At 40.3% G+C, this 14790-nt stretch overlaps 1 protein-coding gene across 1 annotated transcript; it reads left to right on the forward strand.

Annotated features, from left to right (window-relative positions):
- Positions 1 to 1399: 1399 nt before the first annotated feature.
- On the forward strand, positions 1400 to 8209 carry T265_01716 (hypothetical protein; the record flags this gene model as incomplete). Its single annotated transcript, XM_009165782.1, has 5 exons — positions 1400 to 1627; positions 1672 to 1883; positions 4421 to 4558; positions 7747 to 7984; positions 8063 to 8209. The coding sequence occupies 5 exons, from the start codon at positions 1448 to 1450 to the stop codon at positions 8207 to 8209; spliced, it is 915 nt and encodes a 304-aa protein (XP_009164046.1).
- Between the last annotated feature and the right edge of the window lie 6581 nt (positions 8210 to 14790).

Here is a 14790-nt window from a genome sequence, read left to right on the forward strand (position 1 = left end):
CGCTGACTGGTTTTAATTACCCGTCTGTAGAATTTTAAGATTCTTACCGAATGCTTCCACAAATTACGAGAAATCAAATTTCTGAACCGCACAGTGGAATAGACATTATGGTTTCCTTTTCAGCAGCTTCTTTTTTCATATTGATGACTTCGTATACTACATATTTCACTAATTACCTTCCATAATTCTTAAGTAAAATCCCAGGGATTCACCGGACAAATTGACTGACGTTGATGCGACTACTCGAAAATGTTTAAGCAACGCTTGTGTACACAACCTGGATTGGTTCCAGAAAGTCATTTCGTTTCGTTTCTTAACAAAGGTGCCTGTAATTGCATTTTGAAAGCTCTATTTTCACCAAAAAACACTCTTGTAGTATAAAAAGTGAAATAAACGATAAAGGTGTATTTTTCTCTAGACAATCTAAACCTATGACTCTCCCAAACTAACCTGCTGAGTTTCTGGTGGACACCTTAATAGCAAGTATACGCTTGTTGATCCATTCTCACTTTTCACCTTGGCCATGGTTAAACTAGCAAACCTCGTGTCAGAAATCAGCTAACAATTTTAGACTAATCAATGTCGCAGGCGTAGGTCCGTTTAACGCAATACATTATTGCTCACTTTTTGACCATAACGCTGAAGCAGACCGTCAAAACGATTGGTCTGAATGCATGCAGGATATTCTGCGAATAGCCGGTTATATGAGTTACAGCTATTAGTATAAGTACTTGAATATGACTGTTGCAAACCATGTTAAACTGTATTTGTGTATAACGTTTGAAAGCCATTGCGAAGCAAACCTCAAGCCCGTTGAAGTTAGCCTCAGTAAATTCACGCTCGATCAACTTTCAGAGTAAAAAATAAATTTCACGTGATACTTATTATATCGTTTTGGCTTTCTTTCCATACTATATAGCACACTTGAGATAAGTAACGGTGCAAAACACAGGCAACTCATTGCAACCTTATCTAACTTACAGGTACACATTTAGCTGCCCATTGGTGCGAGTCATCCTTAAGGAGCTCAAATGGCCAATCCGAAGGGAGTTTGCCGTTGTTACGAGGCAGACACTCGAGAACTACCAGTAGTTTTCATCCACAAACCTTTGCATCGATTGGATATTTGTCCACTTGGTGCGCTGCAGAAAACGATACGGGAGACATTTTCAGATCGTGAATAGGAAAGTACGGTTCTGATGGTTGAACTGCAAAAGAAAAGGATTAGGGCGCTTATATTTTTACTCCTTTTGTTGGTCCAAAGGTACTCACTGTAATTGATCTCCAACGGATTTTAAGACCGCATGTACGCTGCCATGTTTTTTCCCTGGATCTTCTCAGTGACGATGTGGTGCGTAATAAGCTGAAAAAATACAACTGAACTTTTTTCTTTATCTAGGGTAATCCAGTTGGCCAAGTTTCTGTGGGAACCCAGCAGGTCAAGATTATGTTTGACACCGGAGGTTTTACCCGTTGGCTTCCTTCCAGTGCATCGCAAGATGAAAAATTTGAAGGCAAAACCAAATACGACATAAACTCTCCAACGCGAACATCCTTGAACAAAGCTTACGAAACTGCTTACGGCGGAGACTATCATGAAGGTAATGTTGTGGCCGATGAGCTTGTGGTAAGACGTTGTGACAAATATCACCGTTCTTATTTGACGAAAAGATTCAGGGACATTGCGTACCAGAGTTTATTTTCGTCGAAATGGCAAGGATTGCAGGTTCCGTTGACAAACGTGAAGGCTACGACGGAGTGTTTGGGATGAAACGTCCCAAAAAAACCCACATGGCATGGGAATTTTTTAATACCACGTTGATTGATTATCTCGTGAGCGCTGACATCGTACAAGATGGTCGTTTTACATTCCGTTTTTGTGGGTAAGTTTTAGTCTGCATATTATAGTAACTTGTGTAACAGGACTCCATTTGTTTAAGTAAGCCGACTACAGAGATTTGCGTTTGATTCCTTTAAATTTACCTTACCTAAAATAGAAGAATACATAGTTCCAAGTCTCTTGGTTCTTTCCCTCTCCCTCGTTGTCACAACCACGTTCTATTTGGCTATGCAAAATTTAGATTCAGGGCAATGGAGAAGGACCCACCGAATCTCCATCTGTCTTTCTTTTACCGGCATTTGGTTTCTCGTTATTAGCAGTACAAGCATATCCAACCTTAATTATGGAACGGAACGTACACTGATTGAGGCATCTTCTTCTAATAGTTACAAGAATTTATCTGCCTGCAAAATAGGCAGGCACATTAGCTCCACTTTCAGAAGGCGGCTCCAGGCATCGAAATTTCGTTATTTGAGAAGCAGATAGGCAAAATGCCTGATCTTCAGTCCCAAAGCTTCACCATTTTCAGGACTATTCCATCTTTTGAAAGCCATTTGCGAATCAACTATGATTATGCTGAAACAAGGCAGTTACCCAGCCTAAATTTAGCGAAAACTAGACATTATGTTCGCATACGCATGACAATCTCCACTGTACAAAATACACAAATCATTTTGAAATTTGAATTTTTTGAGCTTCATTGGTTGCTAAACATCTCACTTTCCCTACATTTGCCTTGAGTTTATACCTGTTTGATATCGGCGAATTTGTAGGATGACGCGTCAAAATATTTATGATCTCGAGGTTTTGCCGCGCTTTTAAGACTTAGCTGTTTACGACGCTGGATGCTATCAAGTACTGCCTACTGTACACTCTTCTTCTAGCTTTCCACCCTGCTGACGTCAAAATAATGTTGTCCAAAAAAGCTTTTTTCGGGATCTCGCTTGAAGATACTTTTCTCAAATACTCAGTTAACGTTTTTATGGCAAGTAAAACGAACCAGAGTTGCACTTCATAAGACGTATCAAGGGTTGATTCTAGGTGAAAACTTAAAATTGTTATCCTTCAATCTCCATTTATACCGTTTATTTCTAAACCTAATACAAACTGTATAATGATTTCTCTAGAAGTATGCACACTAGCATCGATAGCGTGTGCTTTGGAACGTGCTCAGAGAGCCTGAAAGTTATTTAACAATTGAGCCAAACGTTTCAACGCCAGACACTGGTCCAGTTCATGTGCTCCGAATGTCACTTACGAGTATGCTTACCATATTTGCTGAATGGGCAGGGTACTATTGAATCCCACTGACTGATACCTCAAACGTAACTGTAGGTAACTGGGTTAAAATCACAACATGAAGGCTTGAAAAATTCTGGCTATAGGGTGGCGTTCACAAAAGAAGGCAATTAGAAAATTGAAGGTTAGTAAAAGCAAACTATCGTTGAGGAAGTCTACTATCATGGCTGTCATGAATATCCAGCATCGCCAACTGCATGAGTCACCAAGCTTTGAAAAAATCCGCGTTATCGTAGCTCAGTACCAATACAACAGATTTAGCTGGCAAATGACATTCGAACAAGAATAATTTGTCTAATTTCCCTGAAGTATATCTCTAAACAGGCCGCCTTACTGTATCATCATTGTCGCGTGAGAACCGGCGAGAACAACGAACAGTTAAGAAATATATGTCATGCGTCTGCTCCAGGTAAAACGGAAGGGCTTGATTGTCCGTTATTTACAGCACAGAGGTTCAAAAAATTAAACGTGCATTCACTGAGTACTTGTTCCCCTGTGAAGAGCAAAACTGATGGTATAACTTTCAAATCGTTAATCCAATAACAAGCAATCAGCCAAAGTACTCAAAGCAAAATTACTGAAGGCACTCCTTACTTCTGAGAGAAGCAACGACAATAAATAATCATGCGTTGACTAATGAAAAGGCTGCAAAGCAGATCAATCTTGATCTTGGGATAGCAAATGGGCAGGTTTCACATAGTTTATGCACATTTTCATGCCATTTAGTGTAGGCGGGTGGTTCAGTTCAGCATCAAGTTTTCTAGTTGAAATTTTTAATCGTGAACAATAATACCATGATGGTAGAGTACTGTTAATACATGACCAAGATAGCATTACACAAAGAAGCACTCACAGCACTCGACAGCGTTGCGCTAATTTCAATTTTGCGATATTCTGTAGTGCTTTATGACCAGAAACCTGGAAACGTTGATTGGCCTTCTCCCAGTAAACCCAATGCTTCTGCAATGCATCCTTTACTCAAAGAAAAACTGCCCTAATATAGATCGTGTGCCAGTTTCCAATCATCATATTCGGCCAATTTTCTCTAAGCCAATGTGGCAACGTTGCTTCCCACTTGTGATTGAGCAGTACACTCAAAGTCTGATGTTCCTCGGTAGAATGGTAAGCGCAACCCTGGATCCGAAATCACATATTTAAATTGCCCAAAGTATTTGAGGTCTTTGCTGGCGCACGATTTACGATACTGTATCGCAATGGCCGCAAAATAGTGCTTTTTAAGGTAAAGATTTTGCAAGAAATATTTTCAATATATTTTCACAGTCAACCGGGTGTGCGCGGAGTTTCATGGTTCGAGCGAGGCGACCTAGTCTTTGGAGGCATAATGGCAGATCATCACCATATGCCAATTGTTTATCTTCCAGTTTTTGAATCAAAACTGTGGACCATTTACGCTGACAGGTGAGTGCATTTGGGTTATATTCTGCGAGTCGCTGAGTACATTTACCATGCTCATTCGATTTCCAGCCGCTACACCGAAACGACACAAGCAACCATGATTAGTAGCAAATACTTGTATCAATATCTTCGTAATCTGGGATCTAAAAGTGTCCGTTGTACCAATATATACAAAATGACCTTTTTGGCTTCAGTTTGATGGAGCAGGAGAAGAATAGGTAAAAATATGCACTCGCGATGCAATTTATGTGAAAATGTGCCGTCGCAAAATAGCTGCTAGCGGTAACCTATGTTGATGAAAATGCGTTCAGTTGGTAATCAATTTTGAGGACATCCAACACTATGGAGGTGTCAAAAAAGCACGCTGATTTCAAGCTAACACTCTACGAATCTCGGGTGTAAATGACGTATCAAGTACAAGTAAGGCCCATTATTGTTGAACAATGGTTTGTCAAAATCCTACGCGATGAAGCCTGCTCACAAAGCCCCGTTTTACATCCCTGTGAAGTCTGGTCATTCAAGTAGACATTCGTCGACGGCATTCGTAAGCACTACGCAATGAAATGAACAATGTGCTGAGTACAGTAGATTCTAATATTATCTTCCATTCCTTAACGATTATGCCTTCCGGTTTATGCCATGGGGATGTTGGGATGTCGCGTAACTCCCCTCATCATGCAAACTTACCCCTAAACTGGGAACCCTGATAACAGCACGCGTAGCAACCCCACATGTGGAATAACTACATACCGTTAGTTAATAAACTGAATGATTTCTTATGAGAAGAACAATCAAATTTATCCTTAACTATTAAGCTTCCAATTATTTGTTAGTAGAGATCGCATTTCTTCCTACCTGGAGGGTAATATGTAGTTGCTTTGAGCTCAGCGGAGTTTTACTTGTTTTTTTCAGTGCTATTCAAAGATGTCGTCAAATTTTGCACCCAGACAATCCACACATACATCAATTGTCCATATTCTATATAAAATAGGGAATCCCAATAGTGCCAATCACTGTTAATGTTTGTAACAGAAACAGGAAAAAACAGCGAAGCAGGTGAGCGGATAATTCAGCAGAATAGGCTATCTACAGAAGGATGCTAAGCATAATACAATGACCGTTTATTAGTTTAGGACTGCGTGACGGCGTCCTTTCCTGGCTACACAGGGATAAAACGTCAGTGGTACCGCAATTCCCCAACAATTTCACCGTAGTCGCAAGAAGGGCTGACAGCACTTACATACTTTGACAAACTGCTCTATTGTGTTTACTTTAAGCCTAAGGGCGTGATAAGGTCCCATAAAAGCTCGAGAGAGTTTCCTGTGGTCCCACATTCTGTTGTTATCTTTTTAGCTACGCAAGCGCATATTTTTTAACTATAAGCAGGCAAGGATGGTTTTACGGAGATTGATTTAAAAACCACTAGACTTTTTTAGTTGGTTTAAGATCCATTTACTTATGTAAGCTGTATGCATTGGTTGTTATCACAGCAGCACAGAAAAAAGCAATAATATGCACACACATTAGGTTTTACCTCAGCGGATCACTGTTAGCATTTTTTAAGCGCTGCAAAAATTTGTATTATTTTTTCGCTTTACTTATCTGCGAGCATCGTTAATTCTCAAAATGTCTAACTAGGAAGACTTTAAGCTGCATGGTTTTAAAATGAGTTGGGTCAAAAGCGGATTACCATTTTTCTTGCAATATAATACCAAATGTGAGTCCAGCTTATCTACGATTGCGCAACCGCCAAACATGGCTGTCTTGCCAGAACTTACATGTAGATAAACTAACGCTTGCAATATCATGAGAACATGATAACAGTTTGTTTGCGCAAGTGTATACTATTTAGCTCGCTGGAATCTTATCATCGTATTTATATAAATATACATAAATACATGTAATAAATATATATAATTATAAATACCCAGAGAGTAGAATAATTCACATGACGCATCAACGCTGTTTTCAAAAAGTCACTGCTTTGGAGAGAGGCAATACATCCCCAAATAATAATGATTCAGTGATTAAAGGATGGATCGTGATTTAAGCTTCAGGCGCCTGGCAGGCCACTTTTTATTTGAGAGGTTCCCGCCGGATTATATTGCAGTTCTATGCATTTTAGCTACCAGAAAACACCATGGTATCGTAGAACACCAATGGACTGGTTAATGTTGGTTAGCGATCTTTTGGCAAATAAGACAAAGGGAGAGTTTTCAGGCATGCTTATAAGTATTTACTGAAACATTTGCACTTCCGTGGAGAAAAAACAGAGTAAATATGCTTGAATTAAATGATACTGGTTGTTTCCGTCAAAAACGGAGTAACTGAAGTTTATGAGAGAAATGAGTAACCCGAGGAATAATATAAGTATGTATGTGCATTGTTTGAAATGCCAGTTCATTCATCAACCTGTACTGCCTTCTCCTAAAGTGGTTTTCACTTGTTTGTACTCAAAATGTCCCAGGATTAGGTGGCCCTATCCCGATCATAACCACGTTGGACAATACCTAAAATGAGAAATGGAGTCCAGTTGTAATGAAAACATCACCCACCCAAAATTTATATGTATGACGAAATTCCTTCCCACGGATAGCTGGCCTAAAGAACTTCCAGTTATGTATTCAGTTCCTGAACATTGGAGGCAACTGGGTGGCGTTTTGAGTTTAAACAACAGCTAATTTTGATTGGACCTCAACTAATATATAAGAGGGTATCATCGTCTTCCACATCTTCCTCAAAGCTTACAAAGCAGTCAGAGGAGAGACCGGGACGCGCACTCAATAAGACATCAAATATGGTGATTATGTCGACCCATGTATACACTAGTTGATCTGCCAGATAACATTGTTCATTTTTTTGCTTCGGGTGTGCGGCAGTTCATCATTTTTATATTCTCGTAAAAGCTAAATTTGAGCTTTCAATTGTGACAACATGAAACCCTTATTTCCCCAGTCACAAATTAGTACCGAAAGACATTCCATATTAATTAAATTGCTCTAGTCCGTGAGAAAATGTAGCGGAATTAGCCTCTTTTAGCTCACAGGAGTGAACAGTATGTCCACCGTTAGACGACAAGTACAAAATGCTGTGATATCCCTAGGCAAATTACTTCTTCTTCGCCCGATCGCGCTTAATACGTTGACCAAAAATGTATGCATCATCTTTGATTTCAATTTCTTCTCTTTCAGCATAAGTTATGGCAACATAATTCTGTGTGCTCCCTGTCGCATAGCTGTGGATACCGGGTCACCGGTAACCTATGCACCAACACGATCCTCCCAGATACTCCTAAAAAACTCCGTCATAGAAGAGTATGCTAACGGGATACTCCATGTTGAACCACGAAACCTGCCGTACGTACGCGAAATAACAGTGACTTTGCGCTCTCAAATATTTACGTTGCCACCGGCGGAACTACTGAGATATGTAAGTAAAAAACTTTCCTTTTTTGTTTATGTGAATTCGGGAGGAACATATCTGATGCACAATTTTTCTCACTTTTAGAAGAGCGAGGTTCATGTTTACGGGATTCAACTTGAGCCCGACGTTAGAAAGAAAGAATGGATTTTTGGAATTTCGTTCCTGCGGCGTTTTCTTACCATTTTTGATCAGCAAAATAATCAGATGGGATTTGCCTCGGTGAAGTGCTGATTTATTATTTGCATTGCACTTCATTATACCACCCAGAATATCCTATGCCTGGTCCTTACATTATGTTTTCATGCTCGAAGCTGGGAATTGGATTGGCTTTACTTTAAACAATCTAAAAAAACTGTATCCGCATAGAATAAGTGATTTGAAAGCTGCGCAGTTATGTGCCTCTGAAGAGTTCGTATACCTACTTCCCCCCTTGGCGGACGTCCGCCCTTGTTAACCCATCCGCTCCATATGGTTTGCTCAAGCGTTCATGCCAAGCATAACTTGGATTTTCAAATTTGTTCCCGAACAAGTTCGCCTATGTCAACAGCATTGGCGTCACTGAGTAATTTTACGCAAAAGCTGTAAACATCGGTGAAAGAAAACTTCATACGCTTACTTATCTTCCTAAAGCATCGAAAGATAAAACAAACGATGTGTCATTTGCTTGTTTGCCGAGCCGGACAATTTGATCGCAAAGTTTCGTCGACCGGGTTACGACGTCAGGGGATGCCAAGCTCATCGGCGAATGGGAACACACGACAACGGAGCAATCGACGGAACCGTCCGACCGAAAAACCAATCGCGATCGAAGGTCATCCCCTGCAAGCAGCACGTATATTAACACACACGCAACACTACTCAAAGCACAACCACTAGCCCACCGCTACGCACCACTACGCTCCCCAATAACGCACTGATGATGTCACCCCGACTGGTGACAAAACATTTCCCAGCTCAGCGAACAAGCCAACGACCATCTACGCTACCTGAGCTACTGACATTTTCCTATTTAGAAAAACAAACGGTGCGTGCTTGACAAGAACGGAGGATAGTAGGCTATAGGAATGAATCCTAACATAGCGCTGCGGCATTTATACGCTCAGCGACAAGCCATCGACCATCTACGCTACCTGAGCTACTGACATTTTCCTATTTAGAAAAACAAACGGTGCGTGCTTGACAAGAACGGAGGAAAGTAGGCTATAGGAATGAATCCTAACATAGCGCTGCGGCATTTATATTATAGCTGACGTTTTCCAAAATACTCCAAACAACAGAACTGAAGGTAAAAACAAACTAATGCCAAGCTGATTTCACGAATCATAGGAAGACCTTTTAGTTGAGAAACAGAATCTTAGGTATATGGCAGTTGTACAGTATGCAATGATCTCACAATAAATGCCAGAAAAAAGCGCCGCTGTGTTCTTGCCACAGCTCCGTTTGGGCGAGATGGGCTAAATGGTTAGAGAGCAAATTTACTGACCAGAACGGCCGTAGTTCGAACCCGACCTCTGCCTCTCAACTTACCCTGACTAGTTTTGGGCACTCTGGCAGTATCCCAGCGCTCGCGCCTCCTGAGGGTAGCATGATAGCTAGGCAGCGAAAAGGTGTTACAGTTGGACGACCAAGCATCCTCACTGAGGCGTTGTATCATTACGGGCACACATGCCCTTTTGGGCATCAACTAGTTAAGCACTGCAAAATACTCTATTGTGCACACGCTGTTGTTTGCCAACGATTATGTTCTATTTTCTTAGTCTAGACCCAAAGTGCACCAGAGGAGTACGGCTGTTGATTTAACAGTATCTTAACTTTCGATTCGACGTCAATGTAAGCTTGTCTTGGTGATGGTTTTCTGGACAAAACTGGCACACTTGTGGTGGCAATATAACGGTTCGCGTCGGCTTGATCAGTGGTTTGATTATCGAGTACGAAAGTGCCCATTTATTTGAACCATTTGCAGGAGTGCGATGCATCAATGCCTTTTCCCGGTGCTGTGTAAGTCTGTTGGATGGATACCGTAGCAAGTTATAGAGTTGACTGTTTGTTTTGTGGTGCTCTGTGGAAAGTCTCTCGTGAACATGCTACATATTTTATGCGCCATGTGATATTACGGAACTACCAGGATATGTCGTGCAATACAAGCATTTCCAAAATTCATACGCACCTTCTAATTCAGCTAATAAAACTCCTGTGGGGCGTATGTTTCTAGTTTGAGTTTTGACTACGTGATGAAGAAGATGGTTTTAAGTTGCAATTCGGCAAAACAAATATATGAGCCTTGTCAAGTTTTTTTCGAAAAGCGTTTAGGCCATCACTGTAAGGGATCTTATAATATGTAAGCCGTATTAAACCCTATTTTACCAAAACAGGCCATTTGAGGCTGTCGTATATCAGCTGGGATAGTTTTTTTTATTTTCGCAGAGTGCTTCCTTTCTTTCGGCACCCACTGATTTTCTCGGTGAGCTGTGATTTTCCGACTTGTGACAGTTTTTCAAATTGCTTTATACTCTCGATTCTGAGAAATGCACATCGGAGCGTCAATCAATTCCATAGGTTTAGCCACACTCCGGTGCTCCGATTTAGATTATTGCGCCGGTCCACAAGACGGTGCCCACATCAAACAGGCTCTGCTGACAGAATCACACCTAGGGTTAATAAATGTAATTGGATTGATTAAGAGAGACTCCAGCATTTCATTCTGAAAAGTACGCGAGATCTTTTGTTGGTCGGACAGAGTGCAAGCTTTCTCCACTTCCAAAAATCCAGAGTAGTGAGCAACGCACAAGTCTGCGACCAGATTTTTACACGTGCTCTAGAACAGCCAGTATTCTGTTTGTTAAAAAGTCCTGATATTACCTTATAATGGGCAAACGATCGGTGAGAGACCGTGAATAGATGCTCTTGGAAAAATAGACTGACGGGTGTCTGCATGAGTATAACCCAGATTTTAATAGACGAAACATTCTACGGATATACTGGTTCATTTACGGAGCGAGTTGATTGATGAAAACGCATCGACGAGTGGGCACACTAGACCTAATGATGAACTGAAATTATGAAGAATAGTGCAGGAGTCTTCAAAGTTTGTTGACAAATTTGCAGGTTAATGAGTCCAATTGTCTTGCGGTAGCCGAAGACAAAACGCGCTATACATTACTACTATGGATCGGTTGCAACAGATCACTAATAGGTGGCGAGATAAATTTGCAAACTGTTGGTTCAAAACTAAAGGGAACCCGTCGGCAAACTGCATATTCCGTGAGCTTCAAGGTCTATTCGAAATCATGTATGTCTGTTGTTTGAAAAGTACGCTTAAAACGGTACAACGCGAAGTCTTATGTGAATGGGTCTCAGGCGACTGAGTAAAAAGTTTGACAGTTCTAAAGGAGGTGGGAATCAAATTCCCTCGTATACGGTTCCAGCAAGGATAAATGGACACCAGGGATTGAACAGTAAACCACACAAGCACATCCGCTACTTGCACATGACGCCTTCCGAGCTATAGTTGACATATTTCACAAATGAACGTTTGTCCTTTTTGCGTAACAATTAATCAAGCTTACCTACATATCAGTTTGCTGAAATCTAGCAAGCTAGTCCACCTAATTTCTTGCGTATTAGCAAATATCAGTACGACCACCAGCTAAACACAGTTAATAATATAGCAAATTCAAATTACGATATGAACTTCCACGGATACTTGGTCATTTTGATAGAATTACATCATGCACCGAGAAAAGCAGTCTAGATGACCACCGAATTGGATACAATTTTGTTCCCACCGCCTTATAAATGTAAAATCTATCCTATATTTAAAGAAAGTACTAAAAATGATGAAGCTCAATACACACAGCAATTGCAGTCATTCTAAACAGTCGGCTGTTTGGAAAGAAAACAACTAGGGGAGGGTATCTTTACAGCTTTCGTATTTGGTAATAGATGGGCATTTCGAAGGGCAAATAAATTTTTCTAACCCGAAAAAGGATGAACATTTTAGTCTGTCGCAGATTTTAGCAAATTTTGAATATCACATCCACTGAAACGTGAGGTGGCCTTTAAGCAACACATCCTTGGAGAAGTAACATGAACAATACATTCATTGGATTGAATAATGTCGCCTACGGTCGATTTGCACCAATTTTGTTGGCCACATTGTTCACACATGCAAGGCCTGACAAGTATTAGTCTGAAAATTTTCAGCAATTCCTACTATTCCACCTGCCACCATTGGACGCTTGTTTCCTACAAAATCCAGTTAATTTCTTCAAAAAAATTTGGATGTTTCCAATACAATTTGACAAATTTCCTGATAACATTATATCCCACCCGATATGCTTCTCGCCCGCGAAGCCCGTGAAAAGGCAAATTTACATAAAGAAAACTACTAACAAGTTTCCTAATAACTCATCGACAGCCCATCATGGCTCATCGGATAGCTGCATGCCCCTAGTTACCGTCAACCTGATGTTCTACTTGAACCCAAATGGGACTGATGGTAACAAATTCGATCATTTGCAAATCAATATCTTTTTTCACGGAATCTTTCGTTTATGAGGTTCTTCAGCTAAATGTGCTGCACATAGGCCGTCTCATGTTCCAGTTGGTACGATATTCGAAATGTCGTAGTATATTTCAATGAAGACTGTACACAGGTTTACTGTGCAGCATATTCAGTTGAACATCATCATAAAGGATATATTCATTTGAGTCCTCCTCGAAAACCAAACTGGTTTACAAATAATTCTATTTACCCTAAGAGGCGACTTGCTTCCTATGCTAGCTAGCCAAGCCGAACTATTCGCAGTAATGAATAAATTGGCTTAATTTTGGGACAAAACAAAGAATTCATAATCCTACATGTGGACTACTTAAGTGGTGAATTTTGTTGTGAAATGAGGGACAATAAAATGGGCGAGTTATAACATACAGGTGGGTTGAAAATTTCGCCCTCCGTTTGGGGGTTTTTTTGAGGACACCAAATCTAACAGAATGTTACTTTTCTGGTATGGCGTTTGCCACAGTATCCAAAAGTGTAGTATTATGCTAGTGAAGCAGAAAGATTTCCTGCTGCAATAAATGAGTGAATTAGTTAATCAGACTGCAAATTACCTCTCTAATTTGAGGACGGTCATAACATCCCACAATTCTTCGTCAATTTCTTTGGTCGTGATAATATTTGCATTTTCAGTAAACACAGAATTGTCCGGAGTCGGAAGCGGTCTTTGAGGCTGCTAATTACCGTTTAATCCCATGGTGTCAATATTATCACAGATTGCTTTTTCAAACGTCATTTCCCCCAAAAAATATCCACCGTAAAAGCACCAAAATCCAAGATATCATTCAATTAAAGTGCGACCTGCCTTAAGATGATAAGTTTGCGAGGCAGTATGTTTAAAAATGAACGTTAGTTGGTGTGCCAGAGCCACCTGTTTACTTTATATAACATGCACTAACTTTTTCAGGGAAGTTTAGGGCACAACTGTTTGCTTTAAATCAGCAACAGCACAAGCAAACTCCCTAGTTCCCAAAAATTAGACGCTGCAAACATATCGCCGGGAAATTTTTAGTATGAAAAGCCATCACTTAGACAAAGTGTGTTTTAAACCACTTTTTTCTAGTCTCAATACCTATGTGTGCTGACAGAGCCCTTATTTATTTCTAATCAGAGGAGCCATACGATACCAGTACTAAATGTTTCCACGTTGGTGTTGTATAAATTACGATTTTTATTGAGGTCTCTTCTATTGAAATCACGAGCAAATTCTGGAATTCATCCCCTTACTTCTTCTGGAACGGATGTCACTTTACGCACAAAAAGAGAAAATCACTCTCTTGCTGTTTTCTGTTGTAAAATTATCTTCAAAATGCAGCTAAAAATATTCAACCAGATTGGAACTCATGGCATTCAGATCACTTTAATAGCTCCAGGCTCTTCTACCGAGGGCAGTTTATGGCTACTATATTTAATTCGTATTGAGACTAACTGTAGCAATGCACAGCTAGCCATATAATTGGCATCCTGTAGTCGCCTGTTGAGAGGATACTTGATGAATTTACAGACGAATAGCCCGTACATAATAGGAGGATCCCTTTCCCTTCTGCACCGATAACTGATTGATGGTATGAAACGTTTCATGATTTGAAGACCACCGATTATTCCCAGATTTGAGGTATACCACCGAATCTCGATGCATCAAACATGCCTTAATATATACACATGCATAAGAATCTCCCACAACTTGCAAAAGCAACTTCATATGTGTGAATGTGCCACTAGTTTCACCAACTATAATGTTATCAGGGTGATCTGGACTGTTTCATAAAACATTGCATTCAGCTTATGCAGTATGGGATTTAATCATGCTGGGGGCCGAATCGTTTAGAGGTTGAATAATACCCAGGAAGCTACGGGTATGAATCTCCGATGCATAAAATGCAACATGCTTTGGCTGGAGAGAGATTTTTGGTTTTTCAGCTTCTAAAGCAACGTATTAACCATGTTTTGCTTTTAGTCCGACTTTACCTGTGCACAATCACCACATGCTCACTTGTTTATCATGGTTTCTGGTGATGTAGATGCAGCAGAGAAGCACTATTGGTTGTATTCGTTAAAAATGTTTTCAGGGACAAATTCCATTGAAAGCAGAACTGTTCTGTCAAACTGCTCAAAAGCAAGGTACTAAGTGACCATAGTTCTCTTGATACAACAGATTCATCTTTGAGACTTCGGCAGCCTAGTGACGAGTGAATAAAAGACTTTCTCTTCCTCGGAGGTCTTTTTTCACCCAGTGCACGTTACCTGTCCTCGA

The sequence above is a fragment of the Opisthorchis viverrini genome (genome assembly GCF_000715545.1).
Source record: "Opisthorchis viverrini unplaced genomic scaffold opera_v5_18, whole genome shotgun sequence".
In the NCBI taxonomy this organism is placed as follows: Eukaryota; Metazoa; Platyhelminthes; class Trematoda; order Opisthorchiida; family Opisthorchiidae; genus Opisthorchis; species Opisthorchis viverrini.